Here is a 13136-nt window from a genome sequence, read left to right as displayed (position 1 = left end):
AGAAATAAATTAATAAAACTAACACAGCTAGGCTTCTCTACCAACTTATTTTCACGTTTCAAGAGCTTAAAAATATAAAATCAATAATCATTTAGTCATAAGGGTAAATGAAGCGACATAACATCAAAGTATACCCTTTAGCCATTCAAGTCATTCTAGGTAATTTATCTCATCAAAAGGCAGTGGTAATAATCCTTTCCACTCTGAGACAAGCCGCCACACAGCTGCTGTATTATCCTAGAGTAAACAAGTTTGGAGAAAATATTAAAAATCAATATCTGTTTCCTTCTATCAGGCCAGATGGCATCCATCATAAATCTGCCTTTGTAAAGAGTTCTTTAGGTTTAGTAGCAATAGTGTGAAAGACAACTGAATTAACAATATAAAACTCAACCAGTTTAATAAGAATTGACATCTGGATTTCCTTAAACTTACAATACTAAAATCGAATAGACATGCAAAAACAATCCAATATGTTAATATACTCTCTAAAGAAAACTTGTGACTAATCTTAGAAGCTCAAAATAGTAACACTAACTTTGCAAACTCCATAATAACACAAACATATTGTCATTGCCATTTTTGCATTCCTGTGGTTTACATGTCACAAAAGACAGCAAACACATCAAATTTGAAGATCTGTCACATGATCTTATTGCTATCATGTTCCCAAGATACTTACAAAAAGTTCTGAAAACAAGCAGCCTCATCACAACATCCCAAGTATAATAGCTCTGATTCTATAAAGATATTGTAGCAGCTGCTTAAATCATCATTACAGTAAAGGAGAAGCAAATCTTCAGGATCACATTAGTCCTTAAAATGCAGCTTTCAGATTAACTAATTGTACATCACTAATATACCAGCTAAGCAGGGGCCAACAACTTTATTCATCCCACAGCCCAGACTAAGGCATAGAGTGCAAAGGACTGCGTTAAGAATTGCTACAGATCATGATATGTATCCTACTAAGGAAATGCTAGTGTTCAGCTCCAGCAAGCTCTTCTCAAGAGCTGTACACATGAGCATTATATAGTCCTTTGATTTTCTGTAATGTTTTTAAGAATGCTATGCATGGCAGTGACTTACTTGACTGGTATTGTTACCTAGTGGGTGCAGAGGGGTTACAATGCTCCTGGCGCAGGGCAGGAGACATGAGGTGTTTGGGTCACATAACTGTTTGGGGCAATATGAATGGTCTTTTGGGACAAGCTAGAAAAAGCCCATATCAATGGAGGATCCAGACAGACAATGGAAACCCAAATGACTGAACAATTGACACCTAACAGTGGGAAGCTCCAGCAAGGAGAACATCTGCACTAGCCTGGGTCTGCAGGAGCCGGACAATAGACCAAGAAGTATCATATATCAGTGTTAGGAGCTGAGCTCAGATAGATGCAGGAAGATGTCACCTGGATTGACAGAAATAGGAACAGAAAGAGAGAGAAAGGAAAACAAGATTGCACCAAGAGCAGCATGGCTCAAGGGAACCCTGGCTTTATCAAATATGGACTGTGTCTTAACTTTTGTTTCTGAATGCTAATCTAAGGATTTCCTGATACTGTGTTCCAGTTACTCTATTTTGAAAAGACTGTTTAGTGTCACTGCAAATATTTGCTGAGGTGCATTGGTCCCTGAAGAGGGCAAAAAGTCACTGAACAGGAGTCTGTCTCAGTTAGACTCGCTGGACAGAGCTCACAGCCAGGGGCAGCTCTAGGTATTTTGCCGCCCCAAGCACGGCAGACAGGCTGCCTTCGGCGGCTTGCCTGTGGGAGGTCCCCAGTCCCGCGAATTCGGCGGAATGCCTGCGGGAGGTCCACCAAAGCCGCGGGACCAGTGGACCCTCCGCAGGCATGCCGCCAAAGGCAACCTACCTGCCACCCTCGCTGCGACCAGCAGAGCGCCCCCCGTGGCTTGCCACCCCAGGCACGCGCTTGGCGTGTTGGTGCCTGGATCCACCCCTGCTCACAGCGTGAAACAGGAGTGCTGGAGCCTGGAGCCCAGAAGCTCAATCTAGGAAAAATTGAGTCATCTGGCCTACCCTTAAGGAAGAGTGAGAGCTTGTGGCACACTGAAGGGATACCTCCAAGACACTGTTTAAAAGCTTTGGCATAGCACAGATCCTGTGGATCCATGACGGTGTGGTGTTTAGAGGTTGCTTGTAATCATTAGAACTGGGTGCACTGGCTGTTGGGAGTCTGAAAGGACAGGAAACAGGAAAGAGGGGGGAGGAGTTGAGGAGGCAGAGTGAAAGTTACAGAGGGTGCAGCGGCAGCTTGGTAAAGAGGTTTCCACTTTAAAAATAAAGTCCTGTTGAAGTTTGTTAGTACCTGGCCTGGTTGATACAACATTTTTGGTGATGAGAATGGATCTTCTGCCTCTGAACCCACCTGCACCCATTCTGCAAAGCCCAGGTGAGCCTCCAATTGCTTTTACTGCCTGGATCCATATATTTGAGACTTATCTGCTTGCAATCAGTGCTACAGAGATTTCTGAAGTAAAAAAGCATGTTCTGCTAATCCACTGCCTTGGAGCAGAAGGGCAGCATATATTTTACACTTTTCCCCTTGCAGATGATAAATATGAGACTGCACTCACTGCATTAAAAAACTTTTTTGTGCCAAAAGTGAATGTAGTAGCTAATCGCTACGGATTTTGTCAGCATGAGCAGAAACCAGGGGAGACTATAATGCAGTATATTGCTTCCCTGAGGAGTCTGTTTGTAACTTGTGACTTTGGGAATATGGCAGATGAGATGATTAGAGACCAGCTCCTTGAGAAAACAACCATGCTTCATGTAAGAGAACGCTTATTTCTAGAACCATAACTTACATTAGAAAAAGCAATAACCATTGCTACTCAGATTGAGTCAGCTACAGCTGAAGCCAAAATAATGAGCATGGATACAGGAGGCACAGTCCAGGCTGTGACTCCTTTGCAGAAAAGTTCACTATTGCTGCAGACAAACAATTGCAGGAGGAAAACTAATGAAAAGCCACTGAATCAGCAAATTCAAAATACAGTAAAAGCATGCTTTCGCTGTGGATCCCCACAACACCTTGCAAGCTACACAGGATGTCCAGCAAAAGTAGCTCAGTGCAATCATTGCAAAAAGATTGGGCATTTTGCTAAAGTATGTCACAGTAGCCAGTTCAATCAACAGGTGCATGCAGTTACAATACCAGATGTTACTGTGCTGAGAGTGGCCAAAACCACTACTGCACACATTCCAGAACAGATAAAGTTCACTATAAACGTTTCTACCATACCCTCAGGCAAATCACACTCTATTCAGCTAATGTTGGATACTGGCTCAGCAGTATCTATACTACCTGATTCCATCTATTTGCAATACTTTAAAGATGTGCCTCTTACTGAACCCAAACTTCAGTTGGTGTGCTATTTGAAAAACCATATTCCAGTACATGGCTGCCTGCTAGCAATAGTTACTTTTGGTGATTGCTGTGTAACTGCAGAGTTCTACATTGTCCACAAAGGCACTCCTATCCTTGGCAGAGATGTATTGGCTGCTTTAAATCTCACGGTAGTTAATGGACAAATTGATCTTCCTCAGCAAAGCACTTTTGTGGTACACACACCAGTTTCAGCTGGGACCCAACACCAGGTTGAGGAGAAACTAGGCTGTGCTTATGGGTTTCTGCATAAAGTTAAAATGCGGAATAATGTGATGCCTGTATGACAGAAATTACAGCACTTACCATATTCAATCAGGGAAGCTGTTTCAGAGGAACTTAGAAAACTTGTTCAAAAGGACATTATTGAAGAGATTAACTCTTTGGAATGGGTTTCACCTATAATAGTGATGCAGAAGAAGGGTGGAGGCATTCGCCTTTGCGTGGACTTAAGGGAGCCAAATAAAGCTATTTGTGATTGACAGCCATCCTCTTCCTTACATAGAAGAAGTATTTGCAGAACTCGGTGGAGCAAAGATGTTTTCTACTCTTGATCTGCAGAGTGCATACCACCAGGTTATGTTGCATGAAGATAGCAGAAACCTCACAGCATTTATTACACATGAGGGACTATTTCATTTTAAACGTATTCCATACGGTCTCGCATCAGCCCCAAGTGCCTTCCAAAAAATGATGTAATTGATTCTGAAGAATCAACATGGAGTTCAGTGCTATTTGGATGATATTATCGTGTTTGGAAGTACTACTGAGGAGCATGACAATAACCTGCAGTCTGTACTAAACTGCATCAGCAAAGCAGGCCTAAAGCTCAATAGGTCCAAATGCAAATTTAGACAAACTGAACTCTCCTTTCTAGGGCATGCAATTTCACAGGCTGGACTAAAACCTGATCTAGATCATATCCTGGCAATTTCAAATGCTCCTCCTCCAACAGATTTGCAAACCTTACATTCCTTCTTGGGTCTTACCTTCTGGTATGCAAAATTCATTCCCAATTATGCTTCTGTCATTGAACCGTTACCAGAATTACTACAATGAAGTTCAACCTTAGTGTGGACAATGGATGCACAAGCTAGTTTCAAAATGGTGAAAGACTGTACATAGTCCAGTACTTGCACTACTCAGTCCTGCATTGCCCACAATTGTAACTACTGATGCTTCTGATTATGGAGTTGGGGCTTTCCTCACACAACTTCATGAGGACAACACAGAGAGGACTGTTGCATTTGCTTCAAGGACACTAAGTAATTCGGAGAGAAAATATTTACAGTCGAAAAAGAAGCACTTGCTTGTGTCTGGGCTACTGAAAAATGGAGAACTTACCTGTGGAGCCGCACGTTGAAGTTGCATGCAGACCACAGCCCTTTGATGACGTTGCTCACCATGAAAGGACTGGGAAGAACAGGATATCATATTGCTAGATGGTCTGCAAGACTACTCTCTTTCAATTATGAACTGGAATATAAGCCTGGAAACAAAAATATGGTAGCTGATTTCCTTTCTCGCCTGCCTTTGCCTTCACCAGATGGTCCACCAGAGGATGAGGATGTAGTAGTTGCGCTTATTACAAGCACTCTGACTGCAGTTACAAGAGCACAATTTCAAGCTGCTTGTTCAGCGTGTCCAATTCAACAAAAACTATGGGAATTTCTGATGGCCCAGTAACCCTAAAAACCTTGACCCAGTTTTGTTGCCTTAGTTTAGAGTTTGAGATGAACTTTCTTTGCTCAATGGCTGTGTGCTATGAGGTACACACTAGCTACTTGTGCCAGAAGAATTACAGTCAAAACTCATACACCTGGCACACAATACTCATCAAGGAATTGTCAGAACCAAACAATGACTACGGGAACTGTATTGGTGGCCAGGGATGGACTCTCAAACTGAAACACTAATAAAATCCTGTGTCACTTGCCAAATGCATGATAAGACAGCAGTGACATGTACCCCTCCATTACAGCCTGTTTCTCTTCCTGAATCTGCATGGGAAAAAGTGGCGATTGACATTGTAGGACCCTTTGATACTGCTCCAATTGACTGTCGTTATGCCATCACTTTAATATACTATTTCAGTAAATGGCCTGAGGTAGCGTTTACATCGCAAATCTCTTCTGCTACAATAATTAAGTTCCTCTCTTCAGTTTTTAGCAGGGAAGGTAACCCCAAAGAACTGGTTTCAGATAATGGTAGTCTCATAGACTTATAGACTTTAAGGTGAGAAGGGACCATTATGATCATCTAGTCTGACCTCCTGCACAATGCAGGCCACAGAATCTCACCCACCCACTCCTGTAACAAACCCCTAACCTATGTCTGAGTTATTGAAGTCCTCAAATTGGAGTTTGAAACTTTTCTAGCAGAGAGGAACATTTTACACAGAAGGTCATCCCTATATTACCCTCAAGCCAATGGGGAAATTGAACGATTTAACAGAAGTTTGAAAGAGAGTTTGCAAACGGCTAAACTGGAAGGGCGATTGTGAATACCCTTCATTACTGATTTCTTGCAAGCATACCGGGCTACACGACATGCCACAATGCAAAGATCACCTGCAGAGTTACTGCATGGGAAACATGAATACTAAACTGAACATTGCTGGATTGTTAAAGGCACTACCTGAAGCCCCAACCGAGGATGATGTGAGAAAAACAGTTGAACAGAACCAAGCAAAGTATAAGGCTTTCACATACAAGTGGCGGGGTGCTAAGGAACCAAAGTTTGAGAGTGGTTCCTTCATTAGAATACAAAAACCTGGAACTTTATGCAAAGGGGATCATAAATTCACAGCTCCTCTTAAAATCATAGAGAAGAAGGGACCTTACACCTATCGACTTTCTGATGGGCGGGTATGGAATGCTTCTTATCTTGCACCTGCCTATGCACCAAGAGGAGATTATGCCAATACTCAGTCTGCATTGGATGATTTCACCATAGTATCAACACAACAAGACATTGCATTGGAACCGGGGCTTGAGAGATGGCCTGTCAGACACAGACAACCACCTGTCTGGACTAGAAGCTATGTTATGTAGTATCTACAGTGTTTTCAGTAACATTTCTGCCAAAAGTATAGTGCCTTGTTTCCTATTTGTTCCTGTGGTTAGAGCAACAATGTTTATTTTAATTGGGAGAGTTTCTTAAGAGAGAGGTATAAGTTTTGGACCACTTCTCCTCATTTACAATCTCATAACATCACTGTCACAACTACAACAATTGTTGAGATGGAGAGGTAAAGTTAGGGTAGTAGAAGTTAATCGTGCTGCTTATCTCTGTTCTTCACTCCTCCCATCTATTCTGTTAAACTTTTTCCCCTGCAAATATTTCTTTGTTGACTGGGTCCCTTATCTTCCTATTCCTTTCCACATTCCCTATTTCCTGGTCATTATTTCCTATGGTACATGCTTCTCTGCCACTTGGTTCCCTACTCCCTTGGATCTGCCACCCATGCTGGTCTTCTGCACCTGCTTCCCATAACTTACAGTTACCTTGTTCCCTTATCCCATGGACATTCCTCTCCTTTTGATGGGTCAGCACCTTGAGGTAAACTTGTGTTTCTTCTCCTCTTATACAACAGTAGATCCCTAGTGGTTTCTGCCATGTTGATTCTTCTTGTATTCCACTGCCTTTACATGCCTGCAAGCTCTTCTTTTTAATGAGGACCCTGGACACGTACTGAAGCAGCTTGAAAGGAGGAACTATCAGTACCATGTAGCTTCTGCAGATCACCAGCTAGTGATCCACTAACCACTACTTGTCCATGGTCCACAGTTTGGGAAACTCAGCCAGAGGTAAACCAAGGTGGCTGATATGTGATTTCCAAGAGCAATACAATTTATGCAAAGACAATTATATAGATAGGAGAGAAATCACTGGTCCCCAGGATTAACACAAAATTACAAATCACACCTGCAGATACAGCTGTCATAAGCATGGCTATATTTTACATTGGTATTGTACTTAAGCAGCTGAAAACTTAAATCCTTAGGACTGTATGTGACACTACACTCCATATTCTATATGGAGATATTGTTAAGATATGAATATGACATAACTAAGATATGTTTTATTCATAGATTCATAGATTCATAGACTCTAGGACTGGAAGGGACCTTGAGAGGTCATCGAGTCCAGCCCCCTGCCCTCCTGGCAGGACCAAATACTGTCTAGATCATCCCTGATAGACATTTATCTAACCTACTCTTAAATATCTCCAGAGATGGAGATTCCACAACCTCCCTAAGCAATTTATTTCAGTGTTTAACCACCCTGACAGTTAGGAACTTTTTCCTAATGTCCAACCTAAACCTCCCTTGCTGCAGTTTAAGCCCATTGCTTCTTGTTCTATCCTTAGAGGCTAAGATGAACAAGTTTTCTCCCTCCTTCTTATGACACCCTTTTAGATACTTGAAAACTGCTATCATGTCCCCTCTCAGTCTTCTCTTTTCCAAATTAAACAAACCCAATTATTTCAGCCTTCCTTCATAAGTCATGTTCTCTAGACCTTTAATCATTCTTGTTGCTCTTCTCTGGACCCTCTCCAATTTCTCCACATCTTTCTTGAAATGCGGTGCCCAGAACTGGACACAATACTCCAGTTGAGGCCTAACCAGCGCAGAGTAGAGTGGAAGAATGACTTCTCGTGTCTTGCTCACAACACACTTGTTAATGCATCCCAGAATCATGTTTGCTTTTTTTTGCAACAGCATCACTCCGTTGACTCATATTTAGCTTGTGGTCCACTATAACCCCTAGATCCCTTTCTGCCGTACTCCTTCCTAGACTCTTCCCATTCTGTATGTGTGAAACTGATTGTTCCTTTCTAAGTGGAGCACTTTGCATTTGTTTTTATTAAACTTCATCCTGTTTACCTCAGACCATTTCTCCAATTTGTCCAGATCATTTTTAATTATGACCCTTTCCTCCAAAGCAGTTGCAATCCCTTCCAGTTTGGTATCATCTGCAAACTTAATAACCGTACTTTCTATGCCAATATCTAAGTCATTGATGAAGATATTGAACAGAGCCGGTCCCAAAACAGACCCCTGCAGAACCCCACTTGTTATACCTTTCCAGCAGGATTAGGAACCATTAATAACTACTCTCTGAGTACGGTTATCCAGCCAGTTATACACCCACCTTATAGTAGCCCCATCTAAGTTGTATTTGCCTAGTTTATTGATAAGAATATCATGCCTTACTAAAGTCTAGGTATACCACATCCACCACTTCTCCCTTATCCACAAGACTCATTATCCTATCAAAGAAAGCTATCAGATTGGTTTGACATCATTTGTTCTTTACAAATCCATGATGGCTATTCCCTATCACCTTACCACCTTCCAAGTGTTTGCAGATGATTTCCTTAATTACTTGCTCCATTATCTTCCCTGGCACAGAAGTTTAACTGATCTGTAGTTTCCTAGGTTGTTTTTATTTCTCTTTTTGTAGATGGGCACTATATTTGCCCTTTTCCAGTCTTCTGGAATTTCTCCTGTCTCCCATGATTTTCCAAAGATAATAGCTAGAGGCTCAGATACCTCCTCTGTTAGCTCCTTGAGTATTCTAGGATGCATTTCATCAGGCCCTGGTGACTTGCAGGCATCTAACTTTTCTAAAAGATTTTTAACTTCTTTTTTTTTATTTTATCTTCTAAACCTAACCCCTTCCCATTAACATTCACTATGTTAGGCATTCCTTTAGACTTCTCAGTGAAGACCGAAACAAAGAAATCATTAAGCATCTCTGCCATTTCCAATTTTCCTGTTACTGTTTCTCCCTCCTCACTGAGCAGTGGGCCTACCCTGTCCTTGGTCTTCCTCTTGCTTCTAATGTATTGATAAAAAGTCTTCTTGTTTTCCTTTATTCCTGTAGCTAGTTTGAGCTCATTTTGTGCCTTTGCCTTTCTAATCTTGCCCCTGCATTCCTGTGTTGTTTGCCTATATTCAGCCTTTGTAATTTTTTTCTAATTTCCATTATTTATATGACTCCCTTTTATTTTTTAGATCATGCAAGATCTCATGGTCTTTTAAGCCAAGCTGGTCTTTTGCCACTTTTTCTATCTTTCCTACCCAGTGGAATAGTTTGTTTTTGGGCCCTTAATAGTGTCCCTTTGAAAAACTGCCAACTCTCCTCAGTTGTTTTTCCCCTCAGTCTTGATTCCCATGGGACCTTACCTATCAGATCTCTGAGCTTACCAAAATCCACCTTCCTGAAATCCGTTGTCTCTATTTTGCTGTACTCCCTTCTACCCTTCCTTAGAATTGTGAACTCTATGATTTCATGATCACTTTCACCCAAGCTGCCTTCCACTTTCAAATTCTCAACGAGTTCCTCCCTATTTCTTAAAATCAAATCTAGAACAGCTTCCCCCCAGTAGCTTTTTCAACCTTCTGAAATAAAAAGTTTTCTGCAATGCAGTCCAAGAACTTATTGGATAGTCTGTGTCCTGCTGTGTTATTTTCCCAACATATATCTGGATAGTTGAAGTCCGCCATCACCACCAAATCTTGTTGAAGTCCCCCATCACCACCACATCCGACAAAGTGGGTATTCACCCACGAAAGCTCATGCTTCAAAACGTCTGTTAGTCTATAAGGTGCCACAGGACTCTTTGCTGCTTTTACAGATCCAGACTAACATGGCTACCCCTCTGATACTTGACACCAAATCTTGGGCTTTGGATGATTTTGTTAGTTGTTTAAAAAAAGCCTCATCCACCTCTTCCACCTGGTTAGGTGGCTTGTAGTAGACTCCTAGCATGACATCACCCTTGGTTTTTACCCCTTTTAGCCTAACCCAGAGACTCTCAACACTTCCGTCTCCTATGTCCATCTCCACCTCAGTCCAAGTGTGCACATTTTTAATGTATAAGGCAACACCTCCTCCCTTTTTCCCCTGTTTATGCCTCCTGAGCAAGCTGTACCCACCCACACCAACATTCCAATCATGTGTTTTATCCCACCAAGTTTCAGTGATGCCAACAATGTCATAGTTGTACTTATTTATTAGCTCTTCCAGTTCTTCCTGCTTATTACCCATACTTCTCGCATTTGTATATAGGCATCTAAGATACTGATTTGATCTTGCCTCCCAGTTGGTCCCTGACCTCCTTTCTCTCCACCATTATAACCCATGCTCCCTCCTATTTCCGACCTATCTCCCAGGTCATCCATGCAAGATGGATCATGTGAGGTATCATTAGAAAGGTTATGATGTACTGACTATGACTAGCCTATTTGTATGCATGTATCTTTTTTGTATCTGAAGTTGGGAATATTGTCTATGTACCTATTAAAACTGTGTTTACACCTAGGGAATGTCCACCAGACAAAATGCAATCAGCATTTGCAATCATGGATGGGCCATTGGGGGAGACAATCATGTAATCATGGATGGGCCATTGTGGGGAACAATAGGACTTTGAAAATGTTAATCTCCCACCTTCCTGAGAAGTTTCCTGGGATGCTGCAAACAACCTTGACTCATGGCTGCTTTGGCACTGCAGGGTCATGTGATCATGTCACCTGGTACTGGATTCTATCTTGGACTACTAGTATTTTTCCACTAATAAGAGGTGGGGATCAAACTGGGAAACAAAGGATTCCTGCCGTATGTAAATCCTATTTAAGGCAGGGACGTGAGTTAATCTTTTTTCTTTCTTCAATGAATCCCATCCCAGGATGACTGCTGGAAACATCTGAGAAACAAAGAGAAGGGTGGATGGGGGGAGAGAAGGACTGAGCCTAGGCTCAAAAAGGTGATTGGCCTGTGAAAGAAATGCTTAAAACAATATTTAGGGTGATAAATTGCTACTTGTAACCAGTTTCTTTAATGTATTAAGCTTAGTTTGCGTGTTTGTTTTATTTGTTCAATAATCTGCTTTGATCTGTTTGCTATCCCTTATAATAATTTAAAATCTATCTTTTGTAGCAAATAAACTTGTTTTTTGTTTTCTCTAAACCCAGTTTGTGAAATTCATAACTGGGGGAAGGGGGAGCAAAAGGCTGTGCATATTTTCCTCCATGTTGAGGGAAGGAGCGAATTTCATGAGCTTACGCTGTACAGTTTTCTGTGCAGCACAAGACCATACAATTTTGGGTTTACACTCCAGAAGAGGTGTGCCTTTGAGTTCTGGGCAATTCCCTAGCTGAGTCTGCCCATGCAGAGCTGATTTTAGTGTCTCTGTCTATCTGAAGTTGGGTGTGTCCCTAACTGTATGTTTGCTGGTGGAGGCTTGAGGGTCTGGCTTAGCAGGACAGTGTAAGGGAGCCCAGGCTGGTGGAACAGGTGGGCTCAGTGCTACCCCAGTACATCAGGTGGCACCCCAGAGTAGGGGGTAACCTGTCACATGTAGTACTGGTAGAGAATTTTAGAAAGGATAGGCTATGGGCATATACTTATATACACATGGAAACAGATAACATATCATAGGCCTAGAGTCAATACCAGCATGGGCCAGTGGATAGTGCATTGAAGTGGATGGCTGGGGTTCTTGTCTTGCCTCTATTTTTGATTTTCTATATGACTTGGGTCAAAGAATTTTGATCTTATTCTGTCTCATTTTCCTTACATGTAAAATGGGGCTAATAATACTTTGGGTTAATTTGTACCCCAGGTATAGTTTCAAAAGATCTTTTCAAACTTGGCGTAAGCTATCTTGTAGCAGGTAGGGGATTGCCTTATTATTAAGTTTAGTTTCTAGAAAGCATGATATGATTTTGTTTTATATGTAACCACTTGTTTCCAATATTCTTACTCACTATCACTTGAATCTCTGTTCTTTGATAATATAAGCGCTGTGTGTTAAGCAAAGTGGTGATCCTGAGTTGCATCTTACAAGCTGGTGTGTACTATTCATGTGGGAATAGTAGATCTAAGAAATCTGTTAGTGTTCAGTGGAAAAGGGACTGAATGTTCCAGAGGAACGCTCAGAAGACTCACGGATTAGTGTGTGCCTTTTGCTAACCTGTGGAGAGAAAGAGAGGCCTCTGGGATGCTGGGAACTTTATGTTTACATGGTAACTGCCCCACTCCACATCCTTTTGGCATGTAATGGTGCATTATGGTGGACCTTATCTGATTAACCTTACATTAGAAACATTAATATACGTGGCTACAAATCATGCTTTAAGATGAGCTCTATAGTTGCATATTAAAAATTGTAAGCAACAAAACAGAATTAATACAACTGTTATCATTAGTACAAGAAAAACCTTAAATCCAATTTATGTATGTTCTTTAGACTGGGCTGTACTGTTACTGATTTAGATAAAATGAATATCCTTTTTATTTAATAATAATTTTGAGGTAAATGATTTATGTGGACATTGAACTTGAGTTAATATCAGTCAAGTTCCATCCATTTTGGAATACCATCAATTGTGGGTTTTTTTTTTCAACTGAAACAGGAGTAATAACTATGTGCCAACAATTGTTTTCTTGTGGTGTGTAAAAGAAAAGTTAGAATAATAGAATCATAGAATATCAGGGTTGGAAGGGACCTCAGGAGATCATCTAGTCCAACCCCCTGTTCAAAGCAGGACCAATCCCCAGCTATTTTTTTTGTGTGCCTCCAGATCCCTAAATGGCCCCCTCAAATTGTTAGTAAGGAACATACTAGAGTGTCATATTGATAATATTTATGGTTAGTTACCACATAGTACTGTCCCTTCATATTATAGGTCACCCTCAGAGCCATTTGAC

The 13136-nt window shown here is 41.3% G+C and overlaps 1 protein-coding gene across 2 annotated transcripts in view; it reads right to left on the bottom strand.

The window, feature by feature from the left end:
* The window catches only part of IRX2 (iroquois homeobox 2), a 126449-nt gene that overhangs the window by 61943 nt on the left and 51370 nt on the right, over positions 1 to 13136 (bottom strand). For both annotated transcript variants that reach the window (XM_039525245.1, XM_039525242.1), the window contains exon 4: positions 4758 to 4902. In XM_039525245.1, the coding sequence (XP_039381179.1) occupies positions 4758 to 4847 (90 nt within the window). In that variant the 5' untranslated portion in view covers positions 4848 to 4902. The remainder of the gene's footprint in view (positions 1 to 4757; positions 4903 to 13136) is intronic.

The sequence above is a fragment of the Mauremys reevesii genome, linkage group 2 (genome assembly GCF_016161935.1).
Source record: "Mauremys reevesii isolate NIE-2019 linkage group 2, ASM1616193v1, whole genome shotgun sequence".
Classification (NCBI taxonomy): Eukaryota; Metazoa; Chordata; order Testudines; family Geoemydidae; genus Mauremys; species Mauremys reevesii.
Note: the sequence above shows the minus strand (reverse complement) of the source record. Positions and strands in the feature narration are given on the sequence as shown.